Source organism: Culex pipiens, chromosome 1 (genome assembly GCF_016801865.2).
Source record: "Culex pipiens pallens isolate TS chromosome 1, TS_CPP_V2, whole genome shotgun sequence".
Classification (NCBI taxonomy): Eukaryota; Metazoa; Arthropoda; class Insecta; order Diptera; family Culicidae; genus Culex; species Culex pipiens.
Genome location: NC_068937.1, coordinates 116133443 through 116146488, shown reverse-complemented (window position 1 = coordinate 116146488; position 13046 = coordinate 116133443). Strand labels below are relative to the sequence as shown.

The 13046-nt window shown below is 37.3% G+C and overlaps 1 protein-coding gene across 1 annotated transcript; it reads right to left on the bottom strand.

The window, feature by feature from the left end:
• Positions 1-300: 300 nt before the first annotated feature.
• LOC120415853 (uncharacterized) lies at positions 301-1500 on the bottom strand. Its single transcript, XM_039577493.1, has 2 exons — positions 562-1500; positions 301-471 (listed from the first exon to the last, which is right to left on the bottom strand). Exons 1-2 carry the CDS (start codon positions 1498-1500, stop codon positions 340-342), a joined length of 1071 nt encoding a protein of 356 aa, XP_039433427.1. The 3' UTR covers positions 301-339.
• Between the last annotated feature and the right edge of the window lie 11546 nt (positions 1501-13046).

Here is a 13046-nt window from a genome sequence, read left to right as displayed (position 1 = left end):
GAATCAAATTGGATCAATATCACCAGATATGTGGTCAGGGCTCCCAGCAGCTGTCATAAAAAAATTAAAGAGAAAGAAATAAGGAAAAACAAACATCATCAGTGGAAATTCCCAACCGTAAATTTAAACCCCACTCACCCCCGCCATCAGCTCCATATCCAGGTCAACGATTTCACAAACCCGATACGGTCCCTTCTGGAGGATAATTTGCCGGGAAAACACACTCAACTGAAAAGGGGGAAGTGTAGGAATGCAAACGTATGAATTACGGGCGTTGTTTTTAATGAGAGTACCGTCGGTGCGGGGTGAATGGGGACAGGATGGGATTTGACTTTCTAGTTAGTCTCTGATGGTGTCCCAATTAACCCCCCCTGACGGTGCTGGGGGAATGTTTGTTGTGTGCACTTCTCGGTTGAAATCGGCGTCCTCGATGTGTGGTAGGTTCTGCAGCAGCATTCCCGTATGGTCCCTCTACAAGAGTTGGAGGGATGCATTACTTGCTCACTCAATTTATTTTTAATTTCGAAATTATTCCATGTTATTCGAAACGTAGGAATTTACCTCGCTCTCCATCAGATAATTTGGGTACAAAATCAGCAAAAGTCGTCCCACCTGAAACAGCACCCAGAGTAGCCCAAAAGTCACGTACAGTCCAGTTTGAGCGGTAAACTCTTTGCCACGACTTTGCTGATACACCTCCAAACAGGTCACGCAAGCCGCCGACAGTATCGACACGATGGACATCATGACGAGCACCCCAAACGGACCCTGCACTCGAAACGCGAGTCGATGCAACTGCTGGTGAAGCTGTCTCAACGGTGGAAACCTGCCGGCATAGCTGGCCAACTCGGACCGAAGTACGTCCCGAGCCATGGTCCGCAACTCCTCGTTGATGGCCTTGCACTTCCGGTGGGTAAACACGAGCACGTACGCGTACTGGAACAACGCCAGCAGTTGAACCAGGCTTGGGCCGAAGGTTGCTCCAATATTCCAGGCCAATTGAATCGGGTCTTGGTGGTAGAACCAATCAATTGTTATCACTGCAGCTAGGTAGATCCCGGATATCGCTAGTATCCAGTTGAATCGAGCCCATAACCAGCCAACATCATTACCTCCGGTGAGCAGTTTAGCTTCTTTGGACAAATCCATAATCCATTGCATCCTCTCCAAAATCAGCTCATAACTCGATCTCTTCCACTGGCAAACCGCGAAGATCAGCGCACAGTTGAACGTTCCCAGCAGCAGGTCCACGTGGTACAGAACGTACGTGAAGAAGGCCATCTGAGGTCCGGTCATTCGGTGGGTTCGTTTGTACCAAACGGATAAACAGGCGAATACTAGAAGAACTCCCGCTAAAATGAGCTGAAAGAAGGCACCTGCGGTGATCCGTAAACGGTCATAGGACGAGTTTGGGCTGAGGAATCGGATAGGGATTGGAGCGGCGCACAATAGTTGAGAAATCGTTAGGACCGGAAGAACCGAGCGACTTAGAGTAACCATATTGATGTTATTGAGCTGTTAACAATAAGTTATTTATTTTGATACGTTACAAAAATAAGACGATTTTGCAAACCATTTCTTTTAAACACATCGAACCACTTGAAATGAAGATCCAACATAAACTAATACTCGTATCCAATAATATGATTCAACCGGATTCCATATCCGTTTTAATTATTGGTTGTCATTAAAAATAAAAGGTACAACAAAACACGATTAGATAATTTCATACACATTGCACTTGAACAAGAAATGGTTTTATCTGAAATGAAATGTTTTCTTGATAAGGCCGTTTCAAACATTTTTTGAAGTTTTTGTCCCTCGGCTCTGACCAAAAGCTAGGTGTCAACATTTGGACCAAAAAACTGTGTTTAAATGCATTTTACACGCGCCCAGTTGCTTTCCAATCATTAGTTTTCAAAACATCGAGGTATCGAGTGAAAATTTTTTGTAGCATAAATAACTTTTCACCGGACTGTACATTAGTATTTCATGAATATTTAAGATGTTTTCAAAGGAGTACAATCATGCTAAATATAAGCGCAAGGAAATGAATTTTGACTGGTTTTTTTTTATTAACCTTTAGGTATCATTAAAATTTTGAAGCTTTTCGAAACTAATTTTTTTTGCCCCCTGATTATTCAGGCCGACTTTGAAGGGAAGAGGGGTGGAAATCAACTTTTAAATGTTGATGAAGTTATCTATGACTAAGGAAGTCATTTTGTGACAAACATTTGATTTTTAAACAAGATCCACAAATTGAGAACATTTAATTTTTGACAGACATTAACAAAACTTGGTTCCCTCCAGGAGTTCATAATTTTACCAAATAATTACTTCAAGCGCTGAAACAAACTCAAGCATTGTTATGGTTTAATGAATTTTATTGGCCAATTATGTATCCGCCAATTTTGAGGCATTGATGTATTTTTTTGTAAATAAAGGTTGATTATACAAAATTTTAATTGTTTGTTTTTGGACTAAATAAACGCGGTTTATAAAAAAAAACTAGAAAAATAAAATAATGGTTATAAGACCTCATTAATTCATTTGTTAAACAAATGAAATGAACAAGAACACAGTCCTCAAGTCAAGCCATCCTCTTTCACGACACCCGGGTCACCTTCACGACCCCCGGGTTTTCTGTGTCTCTATTGCAAGTTTCTGCTCTAACCTAGGAGTCCAAAGGCTTGAATGTGAAGAGCACCCAAACCTATGTTTACTCCAAGGAACCTTCTACTCTAGGGTTCGAACTGACGGCCTCTGGATTGCGAGTTCAACCGCCGCCAGCGATTCCACTGGAGAAGGCCTGGGTTTGGTGCGTTGTTTGTACTTGCCCAAGTAACATTTTTTTCCATGAGTTCTACAATAGCTCTTCAAGATAGCTACAGCATAGCAGTTTGGACCGCGGTAGAATAAAACTCTCTTCAAGTACTCTTCCAAACTCCTGAAGAAGCTTTGAAGAGAATTTTATCCTACCGCGGTCCAAACTGCTATGCTGTAGCTATCTTGTAGAACTCTTGTAGAACTCCTGGAAAAAAATGTCACTTGGGTGAGCAATTCTCTACAAAGTTTTTTTTTCAATTTTAATTTTTGTATTTTGTATCTTCGAAGGAATTTTTTGATCGATTTGGTGTCTTCGGCAAAATTGTAGGTATGGATAAGGACTACACTGAAAAAATTAAGCACGGTAAAAAAAAATTCGTCCCGCCCGTGTGGACCAATTGGACCGCGCACTGAATTCACAATCCAGAGGTCGCCGGTTCGAATCCTGCGGCGGGCGAGTTAAAATTATTTGTGTAAATATGGGTATTCGGCGCCGTCGCTCCGTGCCATACTTTCATACACTTAGGAGCCCAGGGCGGCGAAGTCCTTGTAGATAAAAGGAAGACACTAGTGGTTGGTATGTACTAGCAATGGTAGCCGACAGCTATAAAGTCAACCTCGTTCTTAAAAAAAAATCAAAATCTTTATTTAACTTTTTGTCACTAAAACTTGATTTGCAAAAAAACGCTATTTTTATTTTTTTTAATATGGAAACATCAAATGCCATCTCTCTAGAAATTTACAGGTTGTGCAAAAAATCATTGACAAATTATGAATTTTTGAATCAAAATTGTTTTTTTTCAAAAAATCGAAATATTGGTCATCAAAATTTTTTAACTTCATTTTCGATGTACAATCATATTTGCAATCGAAAAGTACTCTAGTGAAATTTTGATAAAGTGCACTGTTTTCAAGTTATAGCCATTTTTAGGTAACTGAAAATAGTCGCAGTTTTTCCATTTTTTTAAATTAGTGCACATGTTTGCCCACTATTGAAAAAAATATTTAAAAAAAGTTGAGTGAAAATATGAAACATACGTGAAATTTTCCGATCTTTTCGAAAACAATATTTTAAATCAATACTAACATTTCAAAAGGGCCAACATTCGATATTACGCTCTTTCAAAATATTAGTCTTGGTTTAAACAAAATGAAAATATTGTTTTCGAAAAGATCGGAAATTTCACGAATGTTTCATATTTTAACATCGAAAATCGGACCATTAGTTGCTGAGATATCGACATTAGAAAATGGTGGGTTGTTTGGATGAGACTTTGAAAACATCAATTTTTCTGCTTTTTAATCCTTTGGATGGCAATATCTCAGCAACTTAGGGTCACATCAACAAAATTTAAGAGCGAGTCCACGAGCAAAGCATACCCATCTCGCATCGACCTCACCAATCTGCCTGAAATTTTCAGGGGTTATTTGTACATATATAACTAGCATCTGGCCAAAATAGGAGCACTCTAGGTCAACGGAAAGTGGGGCAAATCGGGACACAAAGTTTGAAGGTTCAAAAACGTAAAAAAAAACTTAAAAAGGCTATAACTTAGGCAAAATTCAATTTAATTTCAAAATTCAAAATGCGTCTTAAAGGGCTCCAAAAATGCAACAGAATGCAGGGTAGAGCATCCAAATTGGTTAATTCTAAAGGGAGTTATTGGCATTTTAGTGAAAAAATAGCATAATTTTCAAACTCAAATAAAAAAGAGTTCCATCCAGATATCAACTCGGAACGACCAGCAGCTTGTAGGGGACATCTGGGACTACCATCTGAGACTGAGACCGCTTTGGGTAAGGCAGTTTTAAATATTGAATAGACACTTTAACTTTTAGTGAATTTTTCGGTTGTAAATTTTTGCTCGGGAGACCCCTTAGATCCCATTTTATGGTAATAATTTTATCATATTCGTGTTCCTGAGACAATTTCACAATAGAAACATACATAAAAATGTATATTATCATCCATTTTAACCCTTTAAAAAAAGAAAGATAAAAAAAAATTAAGAAGCTGCTTTTTTTCTGATGTCATCTAGTATCCTTGGAAACGAACTTGATTTTCAATAAATGTGAATCAAAGTTTTTCAAAACTTGTTTTCGTAAAATCGCGATAACTCGTGATGTTTATAAGCAAACCCCTTATGTCTATATGTCAAAATTTTTGTAATTGTCTGTTCTACAACTTTGTAGAACATTGTTACACTCTAAAAAATAACCCTGCAAAGTTAGAAAAAACATGAAATTTTAAAATGAAGAATGTTGTTCTAAATGAAAAAATTACCCTTCTGGGACAATGTAGATTCGAAAAGAACATTAAATTTCCCATTAAATGACATGTTCCAAAAATTTTTACAGTCGAGTAACGGAAAATGGGAGAATTTTTAAAACTTTTTTAGTGTTTTTTTCGATGAAAAATACGCTTATTCGGAATTCTGAGTACGCCATCAAATTGGGCGTCTAATTTTACATAAAAGTCCCTTTGACAACAAATTTCTATCTCATCACCGTTTCAGGCTGCAAATTGTTGAAAAACACCTCTTTTTTCGCATGTTCAAACATGGAAGGGGTCGTACCGCCCCTCCGTCACGAGATATCAAAAAACGGACCTCGGATTCGTGATCAGGGACAAAAGTTACCCCTTAGGACAAAGTTTCACGCAAATCGAAGAGGGGTCGGGGCAACTGCTGTGTGAGTTGGCGGAGAATTTCCCATATGGATTGGGAAAGCTATAAATTTACAAACGAAATTGCAATAATTTTTTTCCGGAAGGTTTATTTATTTCTTGATACGGTAAATTTTCTTTTTTCAGTTACATTTCCTGCAATGTATTTTCTATATTGATAATCAAATGAAATTTAAATAAATGAAGCCTTTTTAACCCCAAGGTACGATTTGTAATTCACGCTCGATTACCTTTACATAATACAGTGCGTGATTAACTTTCGATGATGAACTACTAAGTAATTAAACAAAATTAGCAAGCACTGCCAAACAAAACAGCACTTCAATGGGTAGGAAGGAATATTAAAATTCACAAAGCCACCACTATCTTTTCACGCAAAGCATTAAGCAATCTCACACCGAGCCAAAGTCAAATTATGTTATTTATGTAAATGGTCCCGATTAACATCGCGCGTGATGAGCGCTTACATCCTGGAGAGGAAGGAGCAGCGTGTTCCCCATCCGTGCTAATAATTGGCCCTCATGGTAAACACGTGACTTGACGTGAGTGAATGAATGAAAGTGAAGAGTCGAGAGCTGCTGCCACTTTCGGGTGCCCATTAATGGCAATCACCGGGAGGAGAAACTTTTCAACCCAGAACAAACTTTCCCGGCCCCCATTGTTGGCTGATTATCGGCTAAATTTGTGATGGTGGAGGGTGGGATGGTAATGCTTCGCTTAATTTCGTTCAAGTAAGGCTGAACAAGTGTCCTTAATTTTGATTGGAGATGTGATAATTATTAGCAAATATTTGTCACTCAATTAAATTCAAACAGAATCGTTCAAAGTGAAAACTTCATCCCTTTCCATGATTTTCGTTCGAAGATATAAATTTTGCTTCCCTGATATCTTTTGACAAAATAAGTCTACACATATTTTAGAACAGTACCTACATATTTCTTGTTTGCTCTGCGGAAATTGTTTCAATATATTTAATGATGCACACAATTTCCAAGATTGAAACTAAAGAAATTGGACCCTCTTGAACATTGTGTTCACAAAATGATGACCAAAAAAACCTCACAAACCGCAATGGTCTTGACGGCGATGGAAAACAACACCGTCGATGTTGTCACCCTCGCATGAATATTTAAATTTCTCTCACGTAATGGCAGTAAACACGTTACGCTGTTTTGCGACGTCGTCGTGCCAAAAGCTACGTGGTCATCGTCCGTCTAGGTGGAAGTTTCTATACACACCTTGTGACCTCTTGGGGGTGGAATTGGGTTTACCGTTTTCTGAAAGAAGCTTGTTTGTTCCTTAATTGAAATGTAAATTCATACGCTTGGATGCGGAAAATAAATTGTTTGAGAAAAAATGTGTAATTCATAATTTTCTTAAAAAATTGTGCAACAAAACTATTTCCTTTAAATATTGTTGCTTAATTTGTAATAATTTGGCATTTTGATTCTCCTCGACATGATCATAGCTAAGGCACAAAGTTCAAAAAATATCTGGAACGTTCTAGTTTGATTATAAATTCAAGACAACAAAAAGTTGAACCTTTTCAATTCCCTGTAACTAGAACAAAAGAGTGCTCATCATTTTCCAAACAAGCTTTGCTTGAAAAATATGCAAACGACTTGTTCAGAACTGAGACGGCAGGGTTGAAATCAGCTCACCCCCCAGCTTCTAGCACGTGTCTAGCCGTCAACTGATTACGGTGCCAAAAAGCATCCCCCGGAGCAGAATCACCTCTTAATTATATTAATTCGATCCCAGATCCTTTCATTTTTTTTCCTAAGGTCGTTTGGTGCGCAAAATGAGATTAGCAAACAAATTTGTGCCATAATTTTGCAAAAGTAACGAGCTGGCAAGAATCTAGCCGAAAAATTTTGGCTCGTCCCTGCAGGACTGATTGTGGGGAGAGTGGGAGATTGGTTCCAGTTTTGGTCAGGGCGGCTAGGTGTGAAGGATTACGGTAAGAGCTTTTTGTCCCTGCCAGTCTGCTCTTTTCCAACTTGGTTAGAATCCTTAGTGCGTTCCCAAAAAAGTTTAGAATGGGTGGAAACAGTGGGTGGCGGTTGTAATCCCTTGCTCTAAGCTGATACTGATTAGATTTTATGGGCAAAAGTGAAACATGCAAAAAATAATATTTGTTTATCTTGTGTTAACGCTTTAGTCAAAATAAATTTCATGAAATTTCACACAAGTTTTTTTAACTTACTTTTTTGCTTTCCTGCATTTAAACTTTCCTACTTTCTTACATTCTTAAAAAAACAGTTCCACAAAAAAACCATTTTTGAGAATGTGATCCAAAATCACCCAGCATTTCAACTGTATTTGTACGTGTGCCCTAACCTATGTCGGTGTACGTGTGCAGACACACCTACCTCCTTCCCCATGGGTGGGAAAATTAATTTGGTTTAATTAAACCTACCTGTTCCTTCTTTTTTTGGCTTGCCCATTGTCGAGGCAACTTTTAAGGGACCAGACCACGTGCCCTCATGTGGGAAGGATTAGGAGGAAAAGGGTGTCATGATGTTTACGGAATGAAAAGTGCTCCTAAATGAGCACATTTTTGCCGGACGTCGTACCTGATGCTACTGGGGTAATGCGATTACCGTCGTTAAAGAGGGGCTTTGTTTAAGAGTTGCATTGTGGGAAGTTTTTCAATGATTCAGGATTTTTGGTGAAATTACGTAAAACTCAAACCAAATTTCAATCATACAATACTAACCCAACTTCTAGTTCTGATATCCAATCTTGATAAACGGTCGCATTACGCAGCAGAGCAATTTATTACACCAAGTTCAGTCCCATCAACCTCTGACAGAATCGACTCCATTAGCACCAATTGCATACAGATAATTTCGACTAGCCGATGGAGTAGACTCGCCCGCTCTTTGCCTTATCAATTTCTTAGCAGCCAGTCTTCAGCCTAGCATCCATCAGTAGTCCAGCAGGCTCATGAATGAGTCAAACCCAGGAGCTGCTAAGAATAATGAACCTAATCCGGTATTATTTCAAGCCTGGAAGTGGACCGGGAAATACGACTAGGGCAAGTTGAAGCTTTTCAACCATGCTTCCCTGAAAGTGAGCTCAGTCGAATGACCCCACAAGATTCGGGAGTGGGGGCTATTTGTGCAAAACAGTTCTTTCCGCAACAACCACCCACCAACCCGGGCGTCAATTTCCATGAGCAATTTTTCATCCTATTTATATTGTAGGTCATTGTTTGCAACCGCACCGCAGCTTAACCACAGTTCTTCGACGATGCAGGACTAAGCTTACTCACTGTTATGCCAGACGGAAGCCCGACATTTCTATATTACTAAGAAAGAGAGTACGGTTTGTGATTAGAACAACCATGATACAGTTTTCTAAGAGGACGGACTAGGATAGGGTGGAAGTTGAGCATTATTCAAGAAAATGATTTTCTTCTGAGCAACAGAAAATATTTTTGTAAAATCTTAATTTTTTAATAGCGTTATGAGTGGGACAGATATGCATGACGCTGTTTCGAGACCATAATAAACCAAGTTTACTATCATTGATCAAATCCCCGGTTTAAGCAAATCTAGATATTATTTGATATTAACGGTCCAAAAAACTAAATTTTTGACATAAAAAAATATAGGTAACATACTACAGTTCCTCGACGTAAGACAACCATGTACATATGCAGGTAAATGCGACACTCAACTAAGCGTGTCGTGTATATGTTTCAGGTTATATGAAATCTTAGTTATTTTGAAATATCTCGCATGATTCTTTTATCTTCAACTTGCTGTAAACAGTAAAAAAAATCATGGTAAAATTTCATCTAAAAAGGAATACATCTTTTATGTCAGAAAAATGCCTTAATTTCACCTCTAATAATGTGTAAATTTACATCTGGCAGATGCTAGGAAAAAGTATCTGTAATCAAAAAAAAAAATCAAACCGGCGAAAGTTATATCTTGCTTACAAAGTCCGCGCCCCAACCCGCACGACCATCTGGCCGCTGTGAAAAGCGGACGATCAAAGCCAATGTTGCTCTATGTGTTCCGTACATTGTGTTCTGTATTTACTGCATATAGGGTACATATACGATATGCGAGATACGTAGAGGTACATTGGCTTGGATAGTTCAGTTTTAACAGCGGCGAGATGGCCGTGCGGGTTGGGGCGCGGACTTAGTAAGCTAGATATAACTATCGCCGGTTTGATATTTTTTTGGGATTACAGATATTTTTTCCTAGCGTCTGCCAGATGTAAATTTACACATTATTAGAGGTAAAATTAAAGCCTTTTTTGCTGACATAAAAGATGTACTCCTTTTAAGATGAAATTTTACCACGTTTTTTTTACTATGTAGTAAAATCCGTTTTCCCAACTTTGCGCAACTTTTGTAAAGATGACCTTGTTCGTGAGATTCCAAATTTTATAACAAACTAATTCAAAGTACAGGACAGTGCGAGACTTTTAAGTACTGGATTAAAGAAGTTTAAAATGTGTATTTTTTGACAAATAATTGTAGTTTTCTCTAAAAACAACAACATTAAAAAACTAAAAATTTGTGAACATTATTATCAATTTTGAAAGTTAATCTCATTACCTTTCCAAAACTCTAAAAAATTGAAATCCATGGTAAATTGAATTTAATATGACCATTTGAAAATTACAGTATTTTTTATGAAAAAATGAACCTTTTTAAACTCTTGATTGACTTTGCTAACACAATCTAATTCCAGCGTGCCTCTAATGTTGCCATATCAGCACTTTGACGTTCAATTACAGCTCCAAAAAAGTTTTTTTCGATTTAAAACTTATCACCAAGTGTAACATCTTTAGTAAGCACACTGATTTAAACCATTTTCTGAGCAAATACTTGTAATTTAAAGCAGCAATATGCAATTGTCCAACTTGGTTGAATGCTTTCGACACACACTTCCACTTCCACAATTCTTCATGTAAACTAATATGTCAAAAACAAAAACAATGACTTTTATATCCTGCCGTTTGACATGTGGGCTGGGGTCATCCCGCCAAACAAATTGCAGCAAACTCTGGGTTGCGTAGGAAAAAAACAGTTTGTCAAAAGTTTTCTGTTTTTGTTGGAGCTGGAAGTTTTTTCGGAGTTCGAAGTATTTCCATGGAATAAATAGAACTTCCGAACAAAATTTGGGATTCTGGCCTATTTTGGACCTTAAAGGAAGAGGTGAAATTTTTTAATATTCTCAATTTCATCCAGTTTATTTTGTTTTTCAGACAACAAGCTGAGAAGAAAAATGTTGCTGAACAAAAAAATGGAGGTGATAGTCTTCAGATGCAATTCTAATCGAGCAGAAAACACCCTGATCGCTGATCGAAAGCAACTCTTCAATATCAGTTAAATATATTTCAAATATGGTTATATGTAAAGAAATAAAATAAACTACAAAATATTACAATTAGTTACTTTGCACGTCTCTGCACCGAAGGTTCGCTATTAAATTGAGAGAAAATGGTTGAGAAAGTTATTTTAAAAGGCACTTGGACGAACAGTATGAAATATTTATTATTCTTTGAATTTAACAAGATAATCCAGATCATGTTCCAGATAAACCATTCAGGATGATTCTTTTATTTGTTCAGTTTTCTTCTGTTTTCTGTTGTCTTCTGTAAAAAAATCGAATCTTGATGGAAATTGTGGACAAATTACTTCAGGATGCCACAGAATTTGTCTGTGAGGCCTTGTCCTGGCATCCTGAGAAAAGGTTAATCCAGTGACATTTCTCATTTCAGTTAATTGCCTATAAAACAAAATAAACTTAATGAAAATTGAGAATATTTGGAAACTTGAAACTTCCCTGAAGTCCCCGGCCTTCTAATTTTAACTGGTAGGTCCATGAAAATACCCCGAACACCGAAAAAACTTCCAGCTCCAACAAAAACAGACATTTTTTGACAAACTGTTTTTTTCCTACGCAACCCAGAGTTTGCTGCGATTTGTTTGGCGGGATGACCCCAGTCCACATGTCAAACGGCGGGATACAAAAGTCATTGTTTTTGTTTTTGACATTAGTTTACATGAAGAATTGCTTCAGTTTAGCAAGGGCAGCATCTACACTTTAAAAAAATGACTTTGACACATCTAACCTAACCGCAGCAGGCCAAAACTAGATGCCGTCAAACAAAAGAATGTTGGAGAATGAGAGAGCGGGCACCATTACAATGCATTGTTGCCAGCTGAAAGGCGTACATTTTGCATGCAAACATAAAGAAAATAGGATAGAGTGCAATACTGGAGGTAACAAAACATTTGAACAAATTTCTGAGATGTTCGGTATACCTGCCAAACATACGAGCATTATTTCTCCAACAGCTTTGAAATTTGGAATTTTTCTTAGTTGAAATGTTCACTATCAACTAACATCGGCGAAAAAAATATTAAAAAAATATAACATTTTGTATTTTTGGCCACCTGCTAGCCCATAGTGCAGCGGTTGTTTGCATTGGATCTGCATTTGGTTTTGCAGATTTGAAGTGTCGGATGGTTTTACAAGTTATAATAATGTATCTCAATTAGTGAAAGTATGTTAGAAACGTTTTCAAAACATAATTCTGCAAATAAAGGTTGTTGTCAAAATATGTGCTTCTAAAGGATGTTTTAGTTATGCACCAATCTTAAAAAAATATTTTTTTTTGTTTTTATATTCAATCGTCTTTATCAAGGAGTAACAAGATCTTTATTCATGCGAATCAATTAATACAAAATTTGAGGATTTTATTAGGTTTGTATGCAACCATTTATGAGGTAAATTTTTATCATCATAAGGCCGTTGCAAATATTTTTCAAAGTTCAAAGAAAACAATTTAAAATGCATTTTCTGCATTGTCAATCATATTTAGTATGTTTTGAGTGGTTTAAAAAAAATTTGATTTTTATGATATTCCGATGTGCAGCACCACCATTTTTTTTTTCGCAAGAAAAAAGTTCTGCCAATATTCAGTTATTTTGGAAACTAATGATTGCAAAACATCTGGACAGGTGTACAAAGCATTTTAAAAATCTTGTTAACATTCAAATGTTGAAATAATGGCGGGTAATTTCATATTTTAATACTTTTTTTACGAGGCGAAACCCTTAACCTCTTGGCCACGGTAGCTCGGCAGTACTATGGTTTATTAATTAATGTCGATGCTCTCATTAATGTTGAAATGAATAACATAAGTAAAAGTTTAAAAAATCAATGGAATCGTTTTCTTGAACGAGTGGATGTACATAAAACATTTTTTTTACTAAATAATATCAAAACCACCCTACCTCACCTCCAGGAGCCCTTCAAAGTTGAAAGCCTCCACGCCGTATGTGTGTGCGTTATCGTAACTTATGTCTAATGAAATGTAGATTCCACGACCATCCATCGTCTGGTCGCTAGTCGGGATCTGCTACGTGGCGAAAAAGGAAGGAGAAATTTTATCATCTTGCTCTTCTTGTATAGTACTATTTTTATGACCTTCTCTAGCAACCTGAAGGAAAGAGGAGGTGAAGGCAGTGTTGGCATACATTATGGCCCACACTTGTCTA

Bases quoted from the DNA above. Each gene is read 5' to 3' on its own strand.
- LOC120415853 (XM_039577493.1), bottom strand. From the start codon at position 1,500: ATGGTTACTCTAAGTCGCTCGGTTCTTCCGGTCCTAACGATTTCTCAA. The intron at 472-561 runs GTAAATTCCTAC...CAACTCTTGTAG, and splicing joins ATTATCTGATGGAGAGCGAG to AGGGACCATACGGGAATGCT.